The sequence below is a fragment of the Macaca fascicularis genome, chromosome 3 (assembly GCF_037993035.2).
Source record: "Macaca fascicularis isolate 582-1 chromosome 3, T2T-MFA8v1.1".
NCBI classification, from domain to species: Eukaryota; Metazoa; Chordata; class Mammalia; order Primates; family Cercopithecidae; genus Macaca; species Macaca fascicularis.
Window position 1 is genome coordinate 21659325 of NC_088377.1, and position 25340 is coordinate 21684664.

At 38.7% G+C, this 25340-nt stretch overlaps 1 protein-coding gene across 6 annotated transcripts in view; it reads left to right on the top strand.

The window, feature by feature from the left end:
• Positions 1-15701, top strand: part of MRPL39 (mitochondrial ribosomal protein L39) — a 237688-nt gene extending 221987 nt beyond the window's left edge. For 4 of the 6 annotated variants that reach the window (XM_074034187.1, XM_074034189.1, XM_065541442.2 and 1 more), the window contains one exon: positions 14418-15701. Coding sequence is in view for 3 of the 6 variants with exons in the window: in XM_065541442.2 (XP_065397514.1) it covers positions 14418-14757 (340 nt within the window). In the remaining 3 variants the exon portion in view is untranslated. The remainder of the gene's footprint in view (positions 1-14417) is intronic. The other 2 variants (XM_065541441.2, XM_045389202.2) reach the window with 2 other exon arrangements.
• The last annotated feature ends 9639 nt before the right edge of the window (positions 15702-25340 follow it).

Below are 25340 nucleotides of genomic sequence, written 5' to 3' on the forward strand. Positions count from 1 at the left end.
CAAAAGCTGAAGAACTTGGAGTTCAATGTTCGAGGGCAGGAAACAACCAGCATGGGAGAAAGATGAAGGCTGGGAAGACTCAGCATGTCCTGTCCTAACTTCTGCCTGCTTTATCCTAGCTGCACTGGCAGCTGATTAGATGGTGCCCACCAGACTGAGGGTGGGTCTGCCTCTCCCAGTCCACTGACTCAAATGATAATCTCCTTTGGTAACATCCTCACAGATACACCCAGGAACAATACTTTGCATACTTCAATCCAATCAAGTTGACACTTAACATTAACCATCACAAGGGGTAGGGAAGAATTCTGGGTAAACTGACTTGATACGATTCTTGCTGAAGGCAGGTCCGGATGATTAGACATCACTTAGGGGATGGTGAAGATGAGGACTGTAATCAGTTATCAAGGGTGAGGATTCTCACTAAACTGACTTGATAGGATTTTTGCTACAACTGGGTCATGCAGGCATGACAAGGATGGACACCAAGGTCGATGTCTAAAGGGTTTAGAGGAGCCTGACTAGAATTAGATCAAGGAGAGAGTCTTTCTGAATTTTGGCAGCTTTGGATATTCTCTCTCTGAGGAGAGAGAGGTATGAAGAGAGGTATAAAGAGAGATATGAAGACTGAAGCATTATTTTTTTCCAGCAATGAGCTGCTTTTTCCCAAGCAGGCATTTTGATGAATGACACAGACAACTCAACACCCTCAGTATTCTCTCAAGTTTGACTCTGGTTATGCTGGTGAGTAGAGATAAGGACCTTAATGATGTGACAGCCATGTGTACTGTGATGAGTGAGCAGTCTGTGGGAGAAACAAAACCTCATGCTTTTAGTGATAGTGCTAGTGTAAAACGGGAGATTTTTCAGTGAACAGCTGAAGGGTTTGATCTCGGAGACGTTGCCTTTGCTTGAGAGACACGTAGTAGATGTTCTCACTGTCCCTTTGCTTTGTGAAACATCAACGTTTTCCAGGTGGCTTAAATCTCTGTAGAAGTGAGAAGATGGCAGGACGTCCAAACGGGAATTTGCTTCAGGGCCAAAACATGTCTAGAGGGCACTTTAGTCTCATTTGTAGGAATCTGGGGGCATTTTTCAGTTTCAGTGTCTGGTATAAGGAGTGTGACTGTTGTCTGCCTATTCAGCTTTGCATGGAGGGGCAGGGGCTCTGATAAAGGCTGTCATGGGTGAGTTTATAAATCTGAAACAGGACTCCTAGGCCTGAGAAGTTCAGACAACTTAGAAACTTTAAATTATTCATGGCCAGTTTCTTTGCTTTCATTAACATGCATTGGTATGCCTACACTGGAGACTGTGTTTCAGGGTGCAGTGACTTTCACCTAATGCTATTGATTTTACATAGCTTTGGAATTGTCCTTTGGGAAGTATGAGGCAAATGAATAGCAAAAAATAAAAAGCACTGATAGCCCTCTTCTGGAGTGTTAGTTTTGGGTAGAATAATAGAAAAGATATAATCCAAAGGTATTTTTGAGAGCAGATCCCAGGGAGGTCTTGAGTTCAATGCTAGGGAGTTTTGATTTCATGGATTTTTTCCATGTGGAACACTAATAAGAATATAAAGGGGTAGCTGGCAAGATGACTGAATAAGAACAGCTCTGGTCTGCAGCTCCCAGCGGGATCAATGCAGAAGGTGAGTGGTTTCTGCATTTTCAACTGAGGCACCTGGCTCATCTCATTGGGACTGGTTAAACAGTAGGTACAGCCCACGGAGGGTGAGCCAAAGCAGGGTGGGGTGTCGCCTCACTGGGAAGGGCAAAACGTCAGGGAACTCCCTCCCCAAGCTAAGGGAAGCTGTGAGGGACTGTGCCATGAGGAACAGTGCATTCCGGCCCAAATACTACACTCTTCCCATGGTCTTCACAACCTGCAGACCAGGAGATTCCCTTGGGTGCCTACAACACCAGAGCCCTGGGTTTCAAGCACAAAATTGGGTGGCTATTAGGGCAGACACCCAGCTAACTGCAGGATTTTTTTTTTCACACCCCAGTGGTGCCTGGAACACTAGTGAGAGAACTGTTCATACCCCTGGAAAAGGGGCTGAAGCCCAGGAGCCATGTGGTCTAACTCAGTGGATCCCAACCCCACTGAGCCCAGCAAGCTAAGATCCACTGGCTTGAAATTCTCACTTCCAGCACAGCAGTCTGAAGTTGACATGGGATGCTCAAGCTTGGTGGAGGGAAGGGCATCCATCATTGCTGAGGCTTGGAAAGGCAGTTTTCCCCTCACGGTATAAACAAAGCTCCTGGGAAGTTTGAACTAGGCAGAGCTCACTGCAGTTTCGCAAAGCCATTGTAGCCAGACTGCCTCTCTAGATTCCTCTTCTCTGGGCAGGGCATCTCTGAAAGAAAGGCAGCAGCACCAGTCGTGGGCTTATAGATAAAACTCCCGTCTCCCTGGGACAGAGCACCTGGGGGAATGGGGGGCTGTGGGTGCAGCTTCAGCAGACTTAAACGTTCCTGCCTGCCAGCTCTGAAGAGAGCAGTGGATCTCCCAGCACAGTGCTCCAGAGCTGCTAATGGATAGACCGCCTCCTCAAGTTCGTCCCTGACCCCCATGCCTCCTGACTGGGAGACACCTCCCAGCAGGGGTGGACAGACATCTCATAGAGGAGACCTCTGGCTGGCATCTGGCAGGTGCTCCTCTAGGACAAAGCTTCCAGAGGAAGGAACAGGCAGCAATCTTGGCTGTTTTGCAGTCTCTTCTGGTGATACCCAGGCAAACAGGGTCTGGAGTGGACCTCCAGCAAACTCCAGCAGACCTGCAGCAGAGGGGCCTGACTATTAGAAGGAAAACTAACAAACAGAAAGGAATAGCATCAACATTAACAAAAAGCATGCCCACTCAGAGACCCCATCTGAGGGTCACCAATATCAAAGACCAAAGGTAGATAAATCCATGAAGATGAGGAAAAACCAGCACAAAAGCCTAAAAATTCAGAAAAACAGAACACCTCTTCTCCTTCAAAGGATAACAACTCCTTGCCAGCAAGAGAACAAAACTGGATGGAGAATGAGTTTGATGAATTGACAGAAGTAAGCTTCAGAAGGTGGGTAATAACAAACTCTTCTGAACTAAACTCCTCATGTTCTAACCCAATGCAAGGAAGCTAAGAACTTTAAGAAAGGTTAGAGGAATTGCTAACTAGAATAACCAGTTTAGAGAACAACATAAATGACCCGATGAAGCTGAAAAACACAGCACAAGAACTTCGTGAAGCATACACAAATATCAATAGCTGAATCGATCAAGATGAAGAAAGGATATCAAGGATTGAAGGTCAACTTAATGAAATAAAGTGAGAAGATTAAAGAAAAAAGAATGAAAAGGAATGAACAAAGCCTCCAAGAAATATGAGAATATGTGAAAAAACCAAACCTGTGTTTGATTTGTGTACCTGAAAGTGACAGGGAGAATGGATTCAGTTGGAAAACACTCTTCAGGATATTATCCAGGAGAACTTCCCCAACCTAGCCACACAGGCTGACGTCCAAATTCAGGAAATACGTAGAACACCAGAAAAATACTCCTCTAGAAGAGCAACCCCAAAACACATAATCATCAGATTTACCAGTGTTGAAATAAGGAAAAAATATTAAGGGCAGCCAGAGAGAAATGTTGGGTTACCGACAAAGGTTACCCATCAAACTAACAGCAGATCTCTCTGCAGAAACCCTACAAGCCAGAAGAGAGTGGGGGCCAATATTCAACATTCTTAAATAAAAAGAATTTTCAACTCAGAATTTCGTATCCAGTCAAACTAAGCTTCATAAGCAAAGGAGAAATAAAATCCTTTATGGACAAGCAAATGCTGAGAGATTTTGTCACCACCAGGCCTGCCTTACAAGAGCTCCTGAGGGAAGCACTAAATATGGAAAGGAAAAACCAGTAGCAGCCACTGCAAAAACATACCAAACTGTTAAGACCATTGACACCATGAAGAAAGGGCGTCAATGAATGAGCAAAATAACCAGCTAGCATCATAATGAAGGGATCAAATTCACACATAACAATATTAACCTTAAACATAAATGGGCTAAATGCCCCAATTAAAAGACACAGACTGGCAAATGTGATACAGAGTCATGACCCGTTGGTGTGCTGTATTCAGGAGACCCATCTCCCGTGTAAAGAAACACATAGGCTCAAAATAAAGGGATGGAGGAATATTTACCAGGCAAATTGAAAGCAAAAAAAAAAAAAAAAAAAAAAGCAGGGGTTGCAATCCTAGTCTCTGATAAGACAGGCTTTAAACCATCAAAGGTCAAAAAAGACAAAGAAGGGCATTACATAATGTTAAAGGGATCAATGCAACAAGAAGAGCTGACTATCCTAAATATATATGCACCGAATACAGGAGCACCCAGGTTCATAAAGCAAGTTCTTAGAGACCTATAAAGAGACTTAAGACTCCCACATAGTAACAGTGTAAGATTTTAACACCCCGCTGTCAATATTAGACAGGTCAACATGACAGAAAATTAGCAAGGATATTCAGAATTTGATTGCAACTCTGGACCAAGCAGACCTAATAGACATTTACAGAACTCTCCACCCCAAATCAACAGAATATACATTCTTCTCAACACCACATTGCACTTATTCTAAAATTGACCACATAATTGGAAGTAAAACACTCCTCAGCAAATGCAAAAGAAAAGAAATCATAACAAACAGTCTCTCAGACCACAGTACAATCAAATTAGAACTCAGGATTAAGAAACTCACTCGAAACCACACAACTACATGGAAACTGAATAACCTGCTTCTGAATGACTACTGGGTAAATAATGAAATTAAGGCAGAAACAAATAAGTTCTTTGAAACCAATAGGAACAAAGACACAGTGTACCAGAATCTCTGGGACACAGCTAAAGCAGTGTTTAGAGGGAAATTTATAGCACTGAATGCCCACAGGAGAAAGCAGAAAAGATCTAAAATTGACACCTTAACATCACAATTAAAAGAACTAGAGAAGCAAGAGCAAACCAGTTGAAAAGCTAGCAGAAGGCAAGACATAACAAAGTTCAGAGTAGAACTGAAGGAGATAGGGATACAAAAACCCTTCAAAAAATCCATGAATCTAGGAACTGGATTTTTGAAAAGATCAACAAAATAGATAGACCACTAGCCAGACTAATAAAGAAGAAAAGAGAGAAGAATCAAATAGACACAATAAAAAATGATAAACGGGATACCACCACTGGTCCCAGAGAAATACAAACTACCATCAGAGAATACTATAAACACCTCTCTGCAAATAAACTAGAAAATCTAGAAGAAATGGATAAATTTCTGGACACATACACCCTCCCAAGACTAAACCAGAAAGAAGTCGAATCCCTGAATAGACCAATAACAAGTTCTGAAATTGAGGTAGTAATTATTAGCCTACCAACTTAAAAAAGCCCAGCACCAGAGGGATTCACAGCCAAATTCTACCAGAGGTACAAAGAAGAGCTGGTACCATTGCTTATGAAACTATTCCAAAAAATAGAAAAAGAAGGACTCCTGCCTAACTCATTTTATGAGGCCAGCATCATCCTGATCCAAAACCTGGCAGAGACACAACAAAGAAAATTTCAGGCCAATATTCCTGATGAACTTCGATGTGAAAATCCTCAATAAAATACTGGCAAACAGAATCCAGCAGCACATCAAAAACTTATCCCCCACGATCAAGTCGGCTTCATCCCTGGGATGCAAGCCTGGTTCAACATATGCAAATCAATCAAGGTAATCCATCACATAAACAGAACCAATGACAAAAACCACATGATTTTCTCAACAGATGCAGAAAAGGCCTCTGATAAACTGCAACACCCCTTCATGCCAAAAGCTCTCAATAAACTAGTTGTTGATGGAATGTATCTTAAAATAACACGAGCTGTTTATGACAAACCCACAGACAATATCATAATGGGCAAAAACTGGAATGCTTCATTCTGTTTGAAAACTGGCACAAGACAAGGATGCCCAATCTCCCCACTCCTATTAAACATAGTATTGGAAGTTCTGTCCAGGGCAAATAGGCAAGAGAAAGAAATAAAGCATATTCAAATAGGAAGAGAGGAAGTCAACTTGTCTCTGTTTGCAGATGACATGATGGTATATTTAGAAAACCCAGTCATTCCAGCCCAAAATCTCTTTAAGCTGATAAGCAACTTCAGTGAATTATCAGGATACAAAATCAATGTAAAAATCACAAGCATTCCAATACACAAGTAACAGACAAACAGAGAGCCAAAAACTCCCATTCACAACTGCCACAAAGAGAATAAAATACCTAGGAATACAACTTACAAGGGAGGTGAAGGACCTCTTCAAGGAGAACTGCAAACCACTGCTAAAGGAAATAAGAGAGGACACAAACAAATGGAAAGACACTCCATGCACTTGGATAGGAAGAATCAATATCGTGAAAATGGCCATACTGCCCAAAGTAATTTATAGATTCAATGCTATCTCCATCAACTACCATTGACTTTCTTCACAGAATTAGAAAAAACGACTTTAAATTTCATATGGAACCAAGAAAGAGTTGGTATAGCCAAGACAAACCTAAGCAAAAAGAGCAAAGCTGAAGGCATCATGTTATCTGACTTCAAACTATACTACAAGGCTACACTAGCCAAAATAGCATGGCACTGGTACCAAAACAGATACATTGACCAATGGAACAGAACAGAGGCCTCAGAAATAACGCCACACATCTATGACCATCTGATCTTTGACAAACCTGACAAAAACAAGCAATGGTGAAATAATTCCCTATTTAATAAATGCTGTTGGTAAAACTGGCTAGCCATATTCAGAAAACTGAAACTGGACCCCTTTTGTACACCTTATATAAAAATTAACTCAGGATGGACTAAAGACTTAAACATAAGACCTAAAACCGTAAAACCCATAGAAGAAAACTTAGGCAATACCATTCAGGACATAGTCATGGGCAAATACTTCATGACTAAAACACCAAAAGCTATGGCAACAAAAGCCAAAATTGACAAATGGGATCTAATTAAATTAAAGAGCTTCTGCACAGCAAAAGAAACTATCATTAGAGTGAACAGACAACCTATAGAGTGGGAGAAAATTTTTACAATCCATCTGAAAAAGGGCTGATATCCAGAATCTACAAGAAACTGAAGCAAAATTACCAGAAAAAATCAACCCCATCAGAAAATGTGCAAAGGATATGAACAGACACCTCAAAAGAAGACATTTATGTGATCAACAAACATATGAAAAAAAGCTCATCATTACTGGTGATTAGAGAAATGCAAATCAAATCCACAATGTGATACTATCTCATGCCAGTTAGAATGGCGATCATTAAGAAGTCAGGAAGCAACAGATGCTGGAGAGGATATGGAGAAATGGGAATGCTTTCACCCTATTGGTGGGAGTGTGAAGTAGTTCAACCATTGTGGAAAACAGTATGGTGATTCCTCAAGGATCTAGAACTAGAAATACCATTTGTCTCAGAAATCCCATTACTAGATATATACTCAAAGGATTATAAATCATTCTACTATAAAGACACATGCACAAGTATGTTTATTGCAGAACTATTTACAATAGGAAAGTCTTGGAACCAACCCAAATGCCCATCAGTGACAGACTGGATAACGAAAATGCATCACATGTATACCATGGAATACTATGCAGTGAAAAAGGATGAGTTCACGTCCTTTGCAGGGACATGGATGAAGCTGGAAACCATCATTCTTAGCAAACTAACACAGGAATAGAAAACCAAATACTGCATCTTCTCATAAGTGGGAGATGAACTATAAGAACACTTGGACACAGGGAGGGGAACATCACAAACCAGGACCTGTCGGGGGCTGGGGGACTAGGGGAGGGGATAGCATTAGGAGAAATACTTAATGTAGATGATGGGTTGATGGGTGCAGCAAACCACCATGGCACGTGCATACCTATGTAACAAACCTGCACATTCTTCACATGTATCCCAGAAACTAAATTATATATTTAAAAAGGATATAAAGAAGAGGAGTGCTATCATATGTTTAAAAGAGGATGTTTAATTTATCAGAGGTTGCAGAATGCAATGGGGAGTAAAATCCAGTGAAAGAGTGGAGAATTGAGACTATATCATTTGTCAAGGTTGTAGTTCAAAGTCCAACTTCCAGAAATCTGTTACTAGATCCGGAAAAGGTAGAGACTTGGAGGAATTGTCAGACTTTGGAGGGAAACAGTCTCTACTCAGACACAGAGAATGCTCCCCTACAATGCCCCCACAATTCTGGTAGCCTGAGGATGCCAGAAAATATCTTGCAGAGATGAGAACCAATATGTTTGACAAGGATGCAAGCACAGCAGAGGAAGGTCAGGTTTGCCCCACGTATCTGAACAGGGAAATACTGAGGGTTCCTTAAAACAACAAAACAAAACAAAATAAAACAACACAACTCAGCCATTCTCTTCTTAGAGCACTGAGATTTACAAACCAAGGACCCCAGTGGTGTGTCAGACATGACCTCTTCAATGGCTGAGACATCCCTTGCTACAGTCTGGCTGCAGCACTAGTCAGAGTTCATCTTCCCACTGACCTGGTTTTGATTCTGCTTTCTAATCTTTTCAGCCTAGTTGAATCTATCTTGGGTATTCATGTGTGATCAAGCTATAGCCACTCTTTTGGCAATAGCAGACTGGCCCCATTGATCCCTGGCAGAGTCTCTTGCTCTTGTAGCTAAAGCACTCCAAGAAATATGCGCAAAATCTTAAGTCAGTGGTAGTGGGAAGGGAGAAGTAGGTTTGCATTAGAGAGATCTGGAAGGCTGAATGAGCAGGATTTGGTAATAAATTGGGTATGGCCATTACAGAAGAGAGAAGAGGCAGAGCTGAGCCTGGGTCATGGTGTTTAAACTCTTGTTTAAAGCTAAAGATTTTTTTTTTTTTTTTTTGGCCAGAAAAATCCAGGTAGGCACGTTTTGTCTACAATATCAGGAGGCTCACAGCTTTAGCCAAATGTTAGGAACCCCTCTGTAGAGGAAAATCCTAGGGGTTGGATAGGACGACCTGAAAGATTCCTTCTGCTTCCTCAATATTTGAATAGTTATAGAACCCAAGTATTGGTCTATTTGGGGGCCTATTGGTAGCTACAAGGAAGTCAGGAAGGGGAGCTGGTACTTTTATGAGGCACTAGGGAATGCAGGAGGGAAATGTATTTTGTTTTAGACCTGGAGGTTGAAGTGCTGGGAGGACATTCTTGGGCAGATGTTGAGTGGGTTAGCAAAGACACACTTGGAGAAAATGTTTAGAGCATTAGATCTGCACTGTTGAATATGGTAGCCATTGGGCACATGTGGCCATTGAAGACTGTGGCTAACAAAATGTGGCTAATCCTAACTGGGATATACTGTAAGTGTAATGTACATCCATTTCTAAGACAGTTACAAAATATAAAATATGTCAATTTAAGAATATTAGCTACATGTTAAAATCATAATATTTTGAATATATTCAGTTAAATAAATATATGATTAAAATAAGTCCATCAGCTCCTCCTTACTTTTTAAATGTGGCTACTGGAAATTTTAAAACTACATGTGTAGTTTCTGTTTGCAGCTCACATATTTGTGTTGGGTAGCACTGCTCAAGGTGGTGTTTGGAGGTAGTTATCAGGGACAACTTGGGAACATTTGAGCTCTCTGGGAAGAGGATATACAGAGAGAAAAGCAGAAGGTTGAAGGCATACTTATGGAGCATTTCTACATTCACAGATCTAGAAGGAAAAGGAGGAGACTGGAAAGGAGCTAGGGAATAAGGCCAGAGAAGGGGAAGTAGGTGACATCACAGGAATGAGGGGAAGAAGGGGCTTTAGGAAAGAAAAGGATAGCGATAAGGATTATGCAAAGTAATTTGACCTTTGTTCTATTGCTATTGGAGAGCACATGGAGGTTTTCTTCCCCAGAAAGTAAAATGATCAAATTTAAATTTTAAGAAGATGATTTTGGTAAGAAAATAATGAACCAATTGGATTGACAGAGAAGCTGAAGGTCAGATGGATAGCTAGAAAGTCAGGGAATAAGAACAATCAAAAAGCCCTTAGGCATCTAGAAAGCTGAGCAGAAAAGAATTGTTTTGACTTTGAGAAAGAACTTTTTATTTTATTTTCTTGCCTTGAAAAATGAGGTGTTTTTGAACAGTGAGATTTTGGTAATTTAAAGCTTGTATCTCTGTCTATAGAATCCAGAAAATGGGTTGCAGTAAAAATCAGTGTCACAGATGATTAAAGATGCTTTGCGTGGGAAAAATAGAAGGCGGTAAAGAAACTAAAGACACAAAAATTATAGGACTTCTAAGAAACAAAGGTTGTCTTTTTGTATAATTGTCTCATGTAGAGAAAACAGAAAACAACATTATTCCCCACCCTTAAGAACATGAAAGTAGAAAAGAATGGTTTCTAAAAAGAGTTTTCCTTGAGACTCTGCCACCATAACTTGTGACCATTTAAGGTATTTCTAAGTGTTTACAAATTGAACATACTATGTCCTAGAATGTCCTTTGAGCAGAAATTTTGGTACTTAAAATTATTTATTTGGAGTTTGGTTTAAGGCAGAGAACAGATCGAAATATATGAAAGTATAAAACTCAGAGAATTAAGTGAAGATGAGCTGAATATTCTGAAGGTTGTATTAGTCCATTTTCATACTGCTATGAAGAAATACCTGAGACTGGGTAATTTTCTTAAAAAAAGAGGTTTCATGGACTCACAGTTCCACATGGCTGGTAATGCCTCACGATCATGGTGGAAAGTGAAGGAGGAGTAAAGGCACATCTTATATGGTGGCAGGCAAGAGAGCATATGCAGGGGAACTGCCCTTTATAAAACCATTGGATCTCGTGAGATGTATTCACTATCAGGAGAACAGCATGGGAAAAACCCACACCCATAATTAAATTACCTCCCACTGGGTTCCTCCCTTGACACGTGAGGATTATGGGAGCTACAAGATAAGATTTGGATGGGGACATGGCCAATCCATATCAAAGGTATTTGGATCCTGTTTAAATATATGTTATAGTCTTTGCTAGCTTAAAGGGAAAAGAGAAAAAAAACAATGGCAAAAGGAAGCCAACAGAAGGGGCCATATGAAGGGACTAAACAAAAAGGACATGGTCAATTAAAGACATTTGGAAAATCTACCTAGATGGAGTACTGTAGGATTTGGATACTTTGTTGGATACTGAATACACCGGATTAGGATGAAATCAGTGCTGTTGTAGAATAACTGTAATATGCAGCAGCTAACATTTATTGAGCATTTATTATATACTCATTTATTTATTACAACAATCTCACGCAGTAGGTATTATCTCAATGCTACAGATGGTGCAGTGAGATTAGGTAACTTGTCCAAGGTCACCCAGGTAGCCAGTGAGCCCACTATATCATGCTGTCTCCTTAAGTGTTGTTAGGGAGCCACACGATGAACCAGGAGGTGTTGGCTGGGTTATATGTGGTAACACATGACTCCAAACATTTTAGTAATCTATAATAACACAGTTTTTTTGTTTGTTGGTTTGGTTTGGTTTTGGTTTTGGTTTTCTTTTTCTTTTCTTTTCTTTTTTTTCTTTTTAAATTTCATTGCAGGACACTTGCTCTGATTCATTTCTGGACCTAAGTGGAAGAAGCAGCCCTTATCTAGGATATTGTTAGTCTTTGGCAGAGGGACTACAAAGCAATGGAAGGATGATGTGATGGCTCTGAAAGCTTCTCTTGGATGTAGAATATAAAGTTTGCTCACCTTTTGTTATCCAAAGTAAGCCATGCCGCAAGCCTGACAGTGGGGTGAAGAGTGAAATGTTCCCACTAGGGAGGGTCTTTAGAAGACCCCTAGAGAGAGTTTGGGTTCTTTGTCTTTTGTTTTTGTTTATTTTTATCATGTGAATCTTTAGCTTTACAAGGAAGAGAAGCAATGAATGGTTGGTCTGACTTCTTTTCACACTGAGGAGTTAATAGGATGACCCAAAAAGTTAATCCCCACACTGTCAGTGTTGTTTGGGGAGGGGCAGGTGGCAGAGAGTTACGCAGGCAGGAGACAATGCAAGGGAGAGCACTGCCTCCCATAGGGGTCAGTAAGGTAGTGAGACAGCCAAGTGGAAAGGGGTCCACAGAGAAACTTCAGGCGCCCTGCACACTGGGAGGAGTGTGCACTCGGGGTGGAGCCACAGACGTTTGCACCGTTTGCAGGGCGGAGGACCCTGACCCGTCCTCTTCCTGGTTAGAACCCGGGCTTCAATCTGTGAGGACGGAAGCCTGTATAGCAGGACTCTCTCTCTGCTGAGAGTCCCCGTTTCCCATTTTTTCCTTTTTGCCCCATAAATTCCATTTTTATCACCCTTTAAAGTGTCTGTGAGCCTAATATTTCATGGCTGTGTGACAAGGACCCGGCTCTTAGGTGAACTAAGGAGAAAATCCTACAACAGTAGTACTAGGCCATAGCCTAAATCCAAACACAGCAAAATCCACACAACCAAAATCTTTGCTCAGCAAGGTACCTGGAAAAAAAAACCTGTCTCAACAGTAAGTCAGGCCACATCAGACAGAAGCTAAAGGCTAGCCCGAGTGAGGGCTGGTAAGGAAGGAGAGATGATGCAAGGTTACCAAACAAGATTTGGTACGGGCTGAAGGTCAGTTCAGCTATAAAGGGTGGGGGGAAGCCAGTTTTTGAGGAGGTCACTTCAAGCCTTGAGTTCCTTTGTCTAAGCCCCTGTTCTCCTGGCTGTTTCCCATTAATTTTGGGGGAATGTGCTATGAACTGATGGGCACAGATGTGTGTAAAAGAGAGACAGTTATAGGCAGTCCTATTTATTCAAATGTGACAGGATGATGGACCTAGTCACATCCACAAAACCAATTATAAGCTAAACCCATGCAGGTAGTTAGGTAGAACACACCCATTTAAAAACGAACAGCACTTTAATTCTTGAATTAATGTTAAATTCAGCCTGAATTTATTGGATAAATGTCTCATTTCGTGTTAGTAAATCTAACTAAAGACTTTAAATCTAACTAATGACTCTAACTAAAGCTATTTCCACAGAGATGTAAATTGTTCTTGATGAATACAATAAAAGCAAGTAATAACCACTTTTTGGAACTTAGAACAAATTCACTTCAGGTGAAGGTCAAGCACTTGAGAATAAGATAATTATTTTTCCTTTCAAATACTAAAGAGTTGCAAAAACTCTGGTGATAAATTGGAACATTTGGGAAATGAAGGCAACAAGAAGATTTAATTTATTGCCCATGTATAAGAATTCTAATTTTTGCACATTCCTTATAATCTTTTCCTAAATACATATAAAAACTGTGTAATTACATAGTTTAAAATTTCACTGTAATATAACATGTTCCATAAATAATTTTTCAGGTTCTAGTACAGTCCTTATGATTATAATGGTTGCAACATAGTTCACTGCATAGAGTTAACATAATTTAATTTATTATTTTCATTATTAAACATGTAGTTTCTTTCAGTTTATTATCATTATTAATAATACTGCAGTAAATGGCCACATGGAACCTATGTGTTTTTTTGTTTGTTTGTTTTGGATTTTTTTCATTGCAATACATGTCCTAAATACATGGCATTACTGGGTCAAAGGTTATGAAATTTTAATGACTATGCAAACATATTTTAAAAATAACTCCCAATTTAACAAAAACATGAGTATGAAATTCACTGAATTCTCCCTTGCTTTAGAAATTATATTGAAAGGTTATGTAAATTGACTCATTAATATTGTAGAAAAAAATGATACTTTGTGTTAATTTGTGTGTCTGAATACTTGTGAGGCTAAACACTATACCACAGGTTTCTTTAACCAACAGAAGGAGTTATAATTCTTTCATTCGGTAATTGGACAAATATTTTTTGAGCGCCTACAACGTGCCAGGCAGTTTTGTTTGTTTGTTTCAGAGCACACAGCAGTGAAGTAAACAAACTCCCTTGCTCTCATGGATTTTATATTCATGTAAAAAAAGACAATAAACATAATAAGTATTAAAATTATGTAGTATGTTAGAATGTTATAACTGCTGTTAAAAAGTAAGATAAAATAATAAGGAGTTTTTTAGCAGAAGTTGCATTTCTAAATACGGTGGTCACTGAGAAACAAATATTTGAACAAGTACTTGAAAGAGGTGGAGTAAGTCCCATAGGGGTGTCAGAGGAAAGAGTGTTGCAGCCAGGGACCTTAGGTTGTAGAAGACCCTAAGCGGACCATGTGTGAGGTGTTGCAGGAGAATGAGGGAGGACAGTTTGGCTAGAGTGAAGTGAAATCTTTGATGTGATGAAGTGATGATCTTTGATGAAATCTAAGGATGCTTAGAAATCTAAGGATGCTTATTTGTTTCACAGGAGAAAAACAAGGAGAGAAAAATCTAAACCCAGCACAAGAGAAAGTTTCCAAAAAGAGGTCGTCGCCAGTACCAAAATTAGCTGTGATATTCAGGAATTAAAAAATGGAAACACGATAACCACATTCAATAAAGACCAAGGCCAGCTTCCATTGGCCAGAGCTCAGCCACGCGGCCACACCTGGCTGAAGAGACTGACTGAAGAATTCCCTGAATATTTTAATGTACCTCTGGTTATAACACAGAATAACCACAAGGTGGCAGAAGAACTCCATTCTTGTAAATGTCTTAGTTTCTTTATTTCATCTTCCCTATTCCGTCTAATGTTCCTTGAATTTTAGTATTTTGTTGGTTTGAAAATATGTGTGACCTACGTCCTTTAAAGGATTCAGTTGCTAAAGTTTTAAATAGGCTGGAATATAAAACATTTATAGAAAAGAAAAATACCAACAGTATGATGTTAGTGAACTATTAATAATCCAATTAAATAAAATATATTTGCTTTGGATTAATACATATCTTGTTTTGATGTTTGCTAAATAAAACTAAGCATTAGGAGGTCAAATAGCCACAACGAATATTTTCGTATTATTTAATAAGCCAGTTTCAAGGCATACATGCTAAATTTGTTCTTAAGGAAAAGTTGAATTTTTGCTTTCATGAAATTACAAACTCTAAGGCAATTTTATGCCTGTAAATCCAATGTGTTCTGAAGTTTAAAGTGTCAAAGGCTACTGGATTTAAACAGATCTTGTATGACTCTCTGTTTCATCTCTTCAGAGGTTGATAGTAAGCAAGTTTGGCAGCAACTCACAGCTTCTGCTGTAACATGATGCTAATAATGGCGACTTTATAAGATTGTTGCAAAGAGTCAGTGATGCCACAAGCAACGTCCTTTATATATGCAGAATTTAAAAAATAAAGTAAATAGAAATATTCCTTCCTCTGTTCCCAATTTTTCTAACGTTATTTGCAACTGGTGTTTTAATGCAAGACCAAAGGCTAAAATATACATGTAGCTAGCAGAATCAAAACCTAGATCAGATGTTCAAAAGCATCATGCTGCTAAAAGATTTCAGCGTCTAAACTTTGCTCACTGTTCTGAAACATCTTTCCACTTCCTGTTTAAAAAAAAAAAAAAACATGATATTCTTTGAAGCTCATTTTTTGGGGTTCATGTGTTGTAATTACACATTTGTTATATAGGGTATATGATGACTTACGCTCTATGGTGTTATTCAGTACACTGTAGAAAAAGGAGAATAAAGAATGTTGTTTGTCAGTAGGTAGCTCTGTCCTCTTTATCCTTGAATGTAATTTACTAAAGAGCTGACAAAATTACAGCACAGGCAGCAATTCACCATATTACCCTGCAGACAGCCAAGAGACTGACATTGAGATGATGCTTTTTAACTTGGGTCTGTGTAAGGAACCTGACGGGGTTATATGAAATCTTCATTTCTGTACTATGAAAAAATGATGTTGCTTTTAAGAAGGACGCACAAAAGTGTGTACTCTGGGCAAGGCTATTGATAAAGATGCGACAGGGATGTATGGAAACCCAATATGTAACATTGAAATGACTTTTGATTCATTTGTATTTGGTCTTAGACGAGAAACATAGATTAAGAAAAGGTCTAAAAAAATGGAGCACTAGGAAAAATGATAGGAAATTTTGTGTTCTTGACTAACAGCTATCTAATATGAAATACACATTTGTAATATTTTGACATATATGATTTAATACAACTACATTTTGTAATAAATATCTTTAATTCTAAGGATTGAAAATCTTAAAAGGATCTCAATTTATAGTTATAGCTGTTTTGTTTCAACAGGCTGATGGACTTGGAAATTGCAGGTTTCTTAAACACATTCGATGAACTTAAAAAGCAGGGGGAGATACTTTCAGATGGCCTTGAATGGGAAGGGGGGGACCCTGGATTTCTCTGGACACCTCTTTCTTCCTTTCTTCTCTGTAGGTGGGGACCTCTTCTTCTCAACTAGTCAGCAATTATAAGAATGAAAATTATCTTAGCAGCTATTCAGAGTAGGTCCAAAAGATAATCAAATAAAGAAGATTTCAATATTCTCAAGGCAGAAGAGACAATGTCTGTGCATCTGCAGTTGGAAAGCCTGGAGATAATCTCCTTCCCATCCTCCACTGTGGAAATTCCTTCTGTTCTCAAGGTCTCGAGCATATGATAACTCCATGATGGATTTTCTGACTCCTGGAGTTAAAACGTGCCTTCCCTTGCCTGCGCTCACATAGCCATGAGTTTATCAGGAGTTGCATCCTCAAACAGAGCTGCTAGGCCACGTGTGCTCTGTACAGCCTCTGGTATCGGCGTATGACTACTGAGCTGGCATTTTTCTCAATTCTTAAGAAAAATCAAAACCAGTTTGGTTTTCTTTTTAAATAGTGGTAAAATAGACATCATGTAAAATCTACTATTCTAACCATTTTTAAGTGTGCAATTCAGTGGCATTAAGTACACTCACATTGTTATGTAATTATCACCACTCAACAGTTTTTTGTGTGGATTTTTCAGGGTTTTCTAAATATATAATTCTATCATCTGTGAACAGAGGTAAATTTAATTCTTCATTTCCAATTTTATTTCCTCTTCTAATATTATGTTGAATAGAAGTCAGATAAAAAGTGTCTGATTATACTTATATGAAGCACCTAGAAGTCAAATTCATAGAGCTAGAAAGTAGAATAGTCTATGAAGGGCTTTGGAGAGGGGGTAGTGAGAGTTATGGTTTAATGGGTACAGTTTCAGTTTGTGTTGATGAAAACATTTTGGGCGTGGTATATGAGCTTTTGTCTTAGGTTCTGATTTCAGAGAAAAATGGCCGATATATGCTGCTCTTGTTTTGCTCATGGCTGGAAAACTGGGGTCTGGGAACCAAGGGGTGGAAGTGGGATTGGCTTTTTTCACTGTCACTTCCAGCGATATGCTTGGGGACAGTCTTCATCTTCACAGCCTTAGGATCTTCCGGAATGAAATGCTTGGTTCTCATGGGTAGAACACACATATGGAGGACACAGTAAGAGTTCCAGTGAATGAAGCTACTGAACTCCTGGTCACTCTTGAACCCCCAAATCAGAGGATCAGCAGGCAAAAAGGGGCTGTTCTATTATGGGCGGGATAATTGAGTCTGATTGTTGTGCGAGGAGGTAGGACTGATGCTGCACCGTGGTATCAGGTAGGAGTAGCTCTGGAATTTGGAAATTCACTGGGTTCTCTTTGGATGCTTCCACGTCATTGACAACTATAAATGAGAAATTGAGCAACCTTGGCCCAAGCAAGATGAGACAAATAAAAACTAAGATTTCTCAAGGATGAAGGTCTAGGTTATCCAACCAGAAAAGCCTCGGGCTGCCAAAATACTGGTCAAGGCAAAATGAAAATAGATGATGAAGAAGATTAATGGTAGATATTAGTTATGACCTCAGGTTGATGACAGCAGCAGGGACTGGTCCATCAATCCTTTATACTATGCCCTTGTAGACACCGGGGTTGGTTGGAGATTGCAGAGACCTTTGTAACACTTGGGATGTAAAAGAAGCCATGCCAGACTGCTGCTTTTTGTCTTACATTGAAGGGAAATAGCCGTGCTTGAGCATTCTACTTGATTTTTTTTTTTGAAATAGCAAAGCTATCATGAAATCATTCGCTTGTAACAAAATGCAGCCATTGTCAGCTATGAGAGTTGCTGGGGTGGGGCGTGTTTGAGTGTGTATGTGTCTGTTTCCCTTGCTCTATTTCAGATCTAACCCTTGAATTGCTAACTGGGGGAGGGAATGGCCTCTTTTTAGATTGTCCTTGTTTTGACTTATCTGCCAAGGCAAAAGAATGTCAGAGGGTTTGCCACACAGTCCTGCAGAGAACCCTGCTCTTTGCCAGGATTTTTGTATCAAATAGTTTGTTTGGCCAAATTTAGAGAATAGTTTAAAGGGGGGAAAAGCTTGCATGTGATATGTATAATTATTATGTTAGAATACTTTTTAAATAATATGCTGCGATTGGCATCTTTCTTCCTGAAGGTTGGGGATTGTGCTGAGAGAGTGCAGCTGTGTCTCTGCTCTCTGCAGTCTTGGGCAGGCGTCACTGTTTGTCTCCTGATACAGAGGGCTGAATGCACTATTTCACATTGATGCCACATTTTAAAATCTAAATATGATTAACATGTTTTAGGGTGTTTAACAAATAATTCACTTTTTTGCAGATATGAAATGCTAAGATATAAAAAGAGAGAGAGAAGGCATGCAAGAAACTCTGTAATACTAGAGGAAGGCTGTATTGGACACAGTACCATCTTTTATTTCATATACTTCTGTGACAACTAAGTCTGTGCAGGATTTGACTAGCTCTGTACAGATACCATCTGATGGAGTTTTCACCTGGTACCTTGTTGTGGGAAGTCAGGGACCCTGAACGGAGGGACTGCCTGAAGCCAGGGCAGAAAACATAAATTGTGAAGATTTCATGGACATTTATTAGTTCCCCAAATTAATACTTTTATAATTTCTTACGCCTGTCTTTACTGCAATCTCTGAACATAAATTGTGAAGATTTCATGGACATTTATCACTTCCCCAGTCAATACTCTTGTGATTTCCTATGCCTGTCTTTACTTTAATCTCTTAGTCCCATCATCTTCATAAGCCGAGGATGAATGTTGCCTCAGGACCCTGTGATGATTGTGTTAACTGCACAAATTGTTTAAAGAATATGAAATCTGGGCACCTTGAAAAAAGAGCAGGGTAAGAGCGATGTTCAGGGAACAAGAGAGATAACCATTAGGTCTGGCTGCCTGAGAGCCAGGTGGAACAGAGCCATATTTCTCTTCTTTCAAAAGCAAATAGGAGAAATATCACTGAATTCTTTTTCTCAGCAAGGATCAGCCCTGAGAAAGAGAATGTGTTCCTAGGGGGAGGTCTCTAAAATGGCCCCTCTGGGAATGTCTGTCTTTTACAGTTGCAGATAAAGGATGAAATAAGCCCTGGTCTCCTGTAGCGCTCCCAGGCTTATTAGGATGAAGAAATTCCCACCTAATAAATTTTGGTCAGACCGGTTGTCTGCTCTTAAACCCTGTCTCCTGGTAAGACGTTATCAATGACAATGCATGCCCGAAACTTTATTAGTGATTTTAATTTGACCCTGGTCCTGTGATCTCACCCTGCCTCCATTTGCCTTGTAATATTGTATTACCTTGTAAAGCATGTGATCTCTGTGACCCACACCCTATTCATACACCCCTCCCCTTTTGAAAATCACTAATAAAAACTTGCTGGTTTTGCAGCTTGGGGGGCATCACGGAACCTGCCGACATGTGATGTCTCCCCTGAACACCCAGCTTTAAAATCTCTCTCTTTTGTATTCTTTCCTTTTATTTTTCAGACCAGCTGACACTTAGGGAAAAAGAAAAGGACTCATGTTGAATTATCGGGGGCTGGTTCCCCTGATAGTACCTTACTATGGACCTCTGACTTTTGTTAAAGGCTTTTCTGGAGCATTAGCATTGGCTGTTATTGGAAGCTTGCTGACCTCTCATGAGTGTGCAGTCTGAGCACTGGGGGAGATAATGTCCTGTGAAGGATAAAAACCAATTGATAAATGGCTTCTTCTTTCTTTCCCCAGGCAGATAGTTTTGAGATATATTCCATAAGAGTCCTTCAAAGAGTCCAGGAGATCAAACACCAATTTGAAAAATCATTCTCATATTGAATTTGTCTTGTACCTTGTTCTATTTTCTTTCTTTCATTCCTGCTCTCTAGGATAATCACTTCCCAAATAAAGTGCTCCACCTAAGACTTTGTCTCAGGATCTTTCCTTAGGGATCACAGGTTAAGACACAGCAGAGCCATCATATAAGCTAATTTTGATGGAAAAAAAAAACCCAAAAAAAACAAAAAAACCTTTGGAGGAGACTTCTGGTTCCAAAATGGCAACATAGAAGCACACTGGCCTTACTTTTCCCCACAGAACACCAAAAACAAATATGCCGTATGAAGATTATCACCAGCAATATCTCAGAACTCAAATATGAGGCTGAGATGTTCCTGGGGCCACAGAGAAGTGAAAACCTCTTAAGAAAACAGTAAGAGAATTGGACTTTCATATTCTTGACGTCCATCCTCCCGTCTGCCCAACACCAAGCACATGGAAAATTTTTCCCAACTCACAGTTTCTATACTGGAAAAAGTGAGATCAAGGTGATGACAAACTTCTCCATAATCCTGGGTTCTTTGGCAGGGTAACTATCCTCAACCCATAGGAAGCATTGGGAGTACCTGAAGGGAGAAATATCCTCGAAGACAGTCAGAGACAAAGAGGGGAGGCTGGACTACTATTCTTAGCCCAGGAAGCTCTGCTCTGTAACTTGGTCAAGGAGATGGCAGATCAGAGTGGCTGTTCAGCAGCATCAAACTGTAAAATGTTCGTTCCACAGGCCACTGGGCATGAGCCTTTAGGCACAGGCACCCTTCTAATACTACTAAGTGTCTCCTTTGTGACCTCTCTCATTTGGGATGGGCAGCACACTGATTGTTTCCTAGAATCAAGGGAGACTTGGGTGAAAGACACCATCTAGTACTGAAAAGAAGCAGTGACCTAGCAGAGGACAAGGAAAATCAATAGAGAAATTACAAAGCATCTCTAAGCAAACATATCCAATAAAAACCCAAACAACGTAGACAAAAAGACTAGAATAAATAATAAATCCTTCAATGCAAAGACATGGACATACATCCACAAGAAACAATAGCAAATAGGGAACCATAATCTCTCCAAAAGAACAAAGCCAGGATCCAGCGACTCTAACTAGATGATGATATGTGATCACTCTGACCAAGAATTCAAAATAGCACTTTTAAGGAAACTCAGTAATCTCCAGGATAACGCAGAAAAACAATTTAGAAATTTACCAGAGAGATTTATTAAAGAGATTGAACTAATAAAAACAGACAGAAATCTTGGAACTGAGAAATACATTTGCTGAATCAAAAATTCATTAGAAGCAGCAGAATGACTTAGGCAGAGGAAAGAATCAGTGAGTTCAAATACACAGAGGAGAAAAAAGAAACAGGATATAAAGAAATAATCACCAATAAGAAATAGAAAATTAAAAGACTAAACCTAAGAATTATTGGTGTTCAAGAGGGAGGTAAGCAAGAGCAAGGAGTAGAAAGCTTATTTAAATACAAAATAACAGAAAACCTTCCAAAACTAAATAAGGAGGTAAATATCTAAGTACAGGAAGGTCAGAGAACACCAAGTAGGTGTCTGAACTAAATAAGACTACCAAAAGTCATGTTATGATCAAACTTTCAAATGTCAAGGACAGAGAGAATCCTGAAAGCAGCAAGAGAAAAGAAGCAAATCACATAAAAAGGAGCTCCAATTTGCCTAACAAACCTCTCAATGAAAATCATACTGGCTGTGAGGGAGTGGAACAGTATTTTTAAAAATAACTTTAATTTTAGGTTTTGGGGTACATCTGAAGGTTTGTAACATAGGTAAACTCAAGTCACAAGGGTTTGTTGTGCAGATTATTTCATCATCCAGATACAAAGCCCAGTGCCCAATAGTTTTCTTTTCTGCTCCTCTCCCTTCTCCCACCCTCCATCCTTTGTGTCCATGAGTTCTCATCATTTGGCTCCCACTTATAAGTGAGAACATGTGGTATTTGATTTCCTTTTTCTGCATTAGTTTGCCTAGGATAATAGCCTCCAGCTCCATCAGTGTTTCCACAAAACACATTAACTCATTCTTTTTTATGACTGCATAGTATTCCATGGTGTATATGTACCACATTTTCTTTATCCAAACTGTTGTGGTTGGGCATTTAGGTTGATTCCACATCTTTGCTATTGTGAATGGTACTGCAATGAACATTCACATGCATGTGTCTTTATGGTAGTATGATGTATATACCTCTGGGTATAAACCCAGTAATGGAATTGATGGGTCCAATGGTGGTTCTGCTTTTAGCTCCTTGAGGAATCACCATACTGCTTTCCACAACAGTTGAACTAATTTACACTCCCACTAGTAGTGTAGAAGTGTTCCTTTTTGTCCACGTCCTTGACAGCATCTATACTTTTTTGACTTTTTATTAATAGCCATTCTGACTGGTGTGAGATGATATCTCATTGTGGTTTGGATTTACATTTCTTTAATGATCAGGGATATTGAGATTTTTTTCATATGCTTGTTGGCTGCATATATGTCCTCTATTGAAAAGTGTCTGTTCCTGTCCTTTGCCTACTTTTTAGTAGCGTTGTTTTTCTCTTGTAAATGTGTTTAAGTTTCTTATAGATGCTAGATACTAGACCTTTATCAAATGTATAGTTTGCAAAAATTTTCTCCCATTCTGTAGGTTGTAAGTTTAATCTGTTGATAGTTTCTTTTGCTGTGCAGAAGCTCTTAAGTTTAATTAGGTCCCATTTGTCAATTTCTGCTTTTGTTGCAACTGCTTTTGGCACCTTTGTCATAAAATCTTCACTCATTCCTACGTCCAAAATGGTATTTCCTAGGTTGTCTTCCAGGGTTCATATAGTTTTGGGTTTTAACTTAAGTCTTTAATTTATCATTAGTTGATTTTTGTATATGGTGTAAGGAAGGGATCTGGTTTCAATCTTCTGTATATGGCTAGCCAGTTACCCCAGAATTATTTATTGAATAAGGTGTCTTTTCCTCATTGCCTTGTTTTTGTCAGCTTTGTCAAAGATCAGATGGTCATAGGTGTGTATCCCTATTTCTGGGCTCTCTATTATGTTTCATTCATCCATGTGTCTGTTTTTGTACCAGTACCATGCTATTTTGGTTACTGTAGACCTGCGGTATAGTTTGAATTTGGTAATGTGATGCCTCCAGCTTTGCTCTTCTTGCTTAGGATTGCCTTGGCTATTCAGGCTATTTGTTTGGTTCCATATGAATTTTAAAATAAATTTTTCTAGTTCTGTGAAGAATGTTAATAGAACAACATTTTCAAAGAGCTGAAAGAAAAACATCCTTTCACCCAAGAATACTGTATCGACAAAACTATCCTTCAAATATAAAGGAGAGATAAAGTCTTTCCCAGACAAACAAAAGCTGAGAGAATGTGTCACCAGCATACCCATCTTAAAAGAAATGCTGAAAAGTATTTTTCAATCTGAAAGAAAAACACACTAATGTGCAGAGGAAAACTTTTCAAAAGGTATAAAATCCACTGGTTAAACTAGTCCACAGACAAACCCAGGATAATCAAATATTGTAATTGTGGTGTGCAATTCACTCACAACTTTAGTATGAAGCCCAAAAGACAAATCTGTCAAAAACAATAATAGCTATGGCAACCTGTTAAAAGGTAGGTAACATAAACATAGGTAAATCAAGGTAATGAAACTAAAAATATGGGAGGACGGAGTTTAAAAAATGTACATTTTTTTTTCATTTTTCTTTGTTTCTATCTTTTCTTTATGATTTAAGTTGTCATCTTTTAAAAATAACTTGTTATATTTATAAGATTTTATTTGTAAGCCTCATGGTAACCGTAATGCAGAAACCTATAGCAGATTCACTGAAAAAAAAAAAAGGCAACAGAATAAAGCATACTACCAGAGGAAAAGGAAATCATTTAACTGCAAAGGAAGACAATAAGAAACATGGAAAGAGAGAGAAATCTCAAAACAAACAGAAAAAAAAGCAAGAAATGGCAATAGTAATTCTTTGTTTACAAAAAATAACACCGAATGTAAAAGGACTCAATTCCCAAATTAAAAGGCATAGAGTGACTGAATAATAAGGAAACAAGGCCCACGTATATGTTGCCTACAAGAAACTCACCACACCTATGAGGACACACATAGATTGAAAGTAAAGGGATAGACAAAGATATTTCATGTAACTAGAAACCAAAAAAGTAAGTAGCTATACTTATATTGGATAAAATAGACCACAATTAAAGACTGTAAAAAGAGACAAAGAAAGTCACCATATAATGATAAAGGTGTCAATTAAGCAAAAGGATATAACAATTATAAATATCTGTGTATCCAATATTGGAGTTCCCAAGTACATAAAGCAAACGTTAATAAATCTAAAGGGAGTGATAGATTACAATACAATAATAGTACAAAATTTGAACACCCCACTCTCAGTAATGAACAGAATTATCTAGACAGAAAATCAACAAGAACATATGGAGTTAAACTACACACTAGACCGAAAGGGCCTGACATTTATAAAACATTTCACCCATCTGCTGCAGAATACACAGTGTTTTCATCAGCACATGAAACATTCACCAGAATACACCATATCTTAGGTCACAAAACAAGTTCCAATATATTTAAAAAGGCAGAAATCTTATCAAGTATCTTAACTATCCACAATTGAATTAGTCAAAAAATCAAAAGCGAGAAGAACCTCAGAAAACATACAGACATATGGAAATTAAACAACATACTTGGGAATGGCCAAGTCAATAAATTAAGAAGAAAATTTTAAAAATTTCTTGAAACAAACAAAAATGGAAATACAACATACCCAAACCTACGGGATATGACAAAAGCAGTACTAAAAGGAGAGCTTATAGCAACAAACACCAATATCAAAAAAGTAGAAAGACTTCAAATAAACAAGCCAATAATACATGCCAAGGAACTAAAAGAGTAAGAATAAACCAAACCCCAAATTATAGAAGGAAAGAACTAATAAAGATTAGAACATAAATAAATAAAATCGAGAAAAAAAATAAAGAAGATCAGTGAAATGAAAAGTTGATTCTTTGGAAAGATAAACAAAATTGACATACCTTTAGCTAGACTAAGAAAAAAAAGAGAGAAGAACTCAAATCAGAAATGATAAAGGAGACGTTATAAATGAGATGATATAAACACAAAGAATCATTAGAGGAATATTATTAA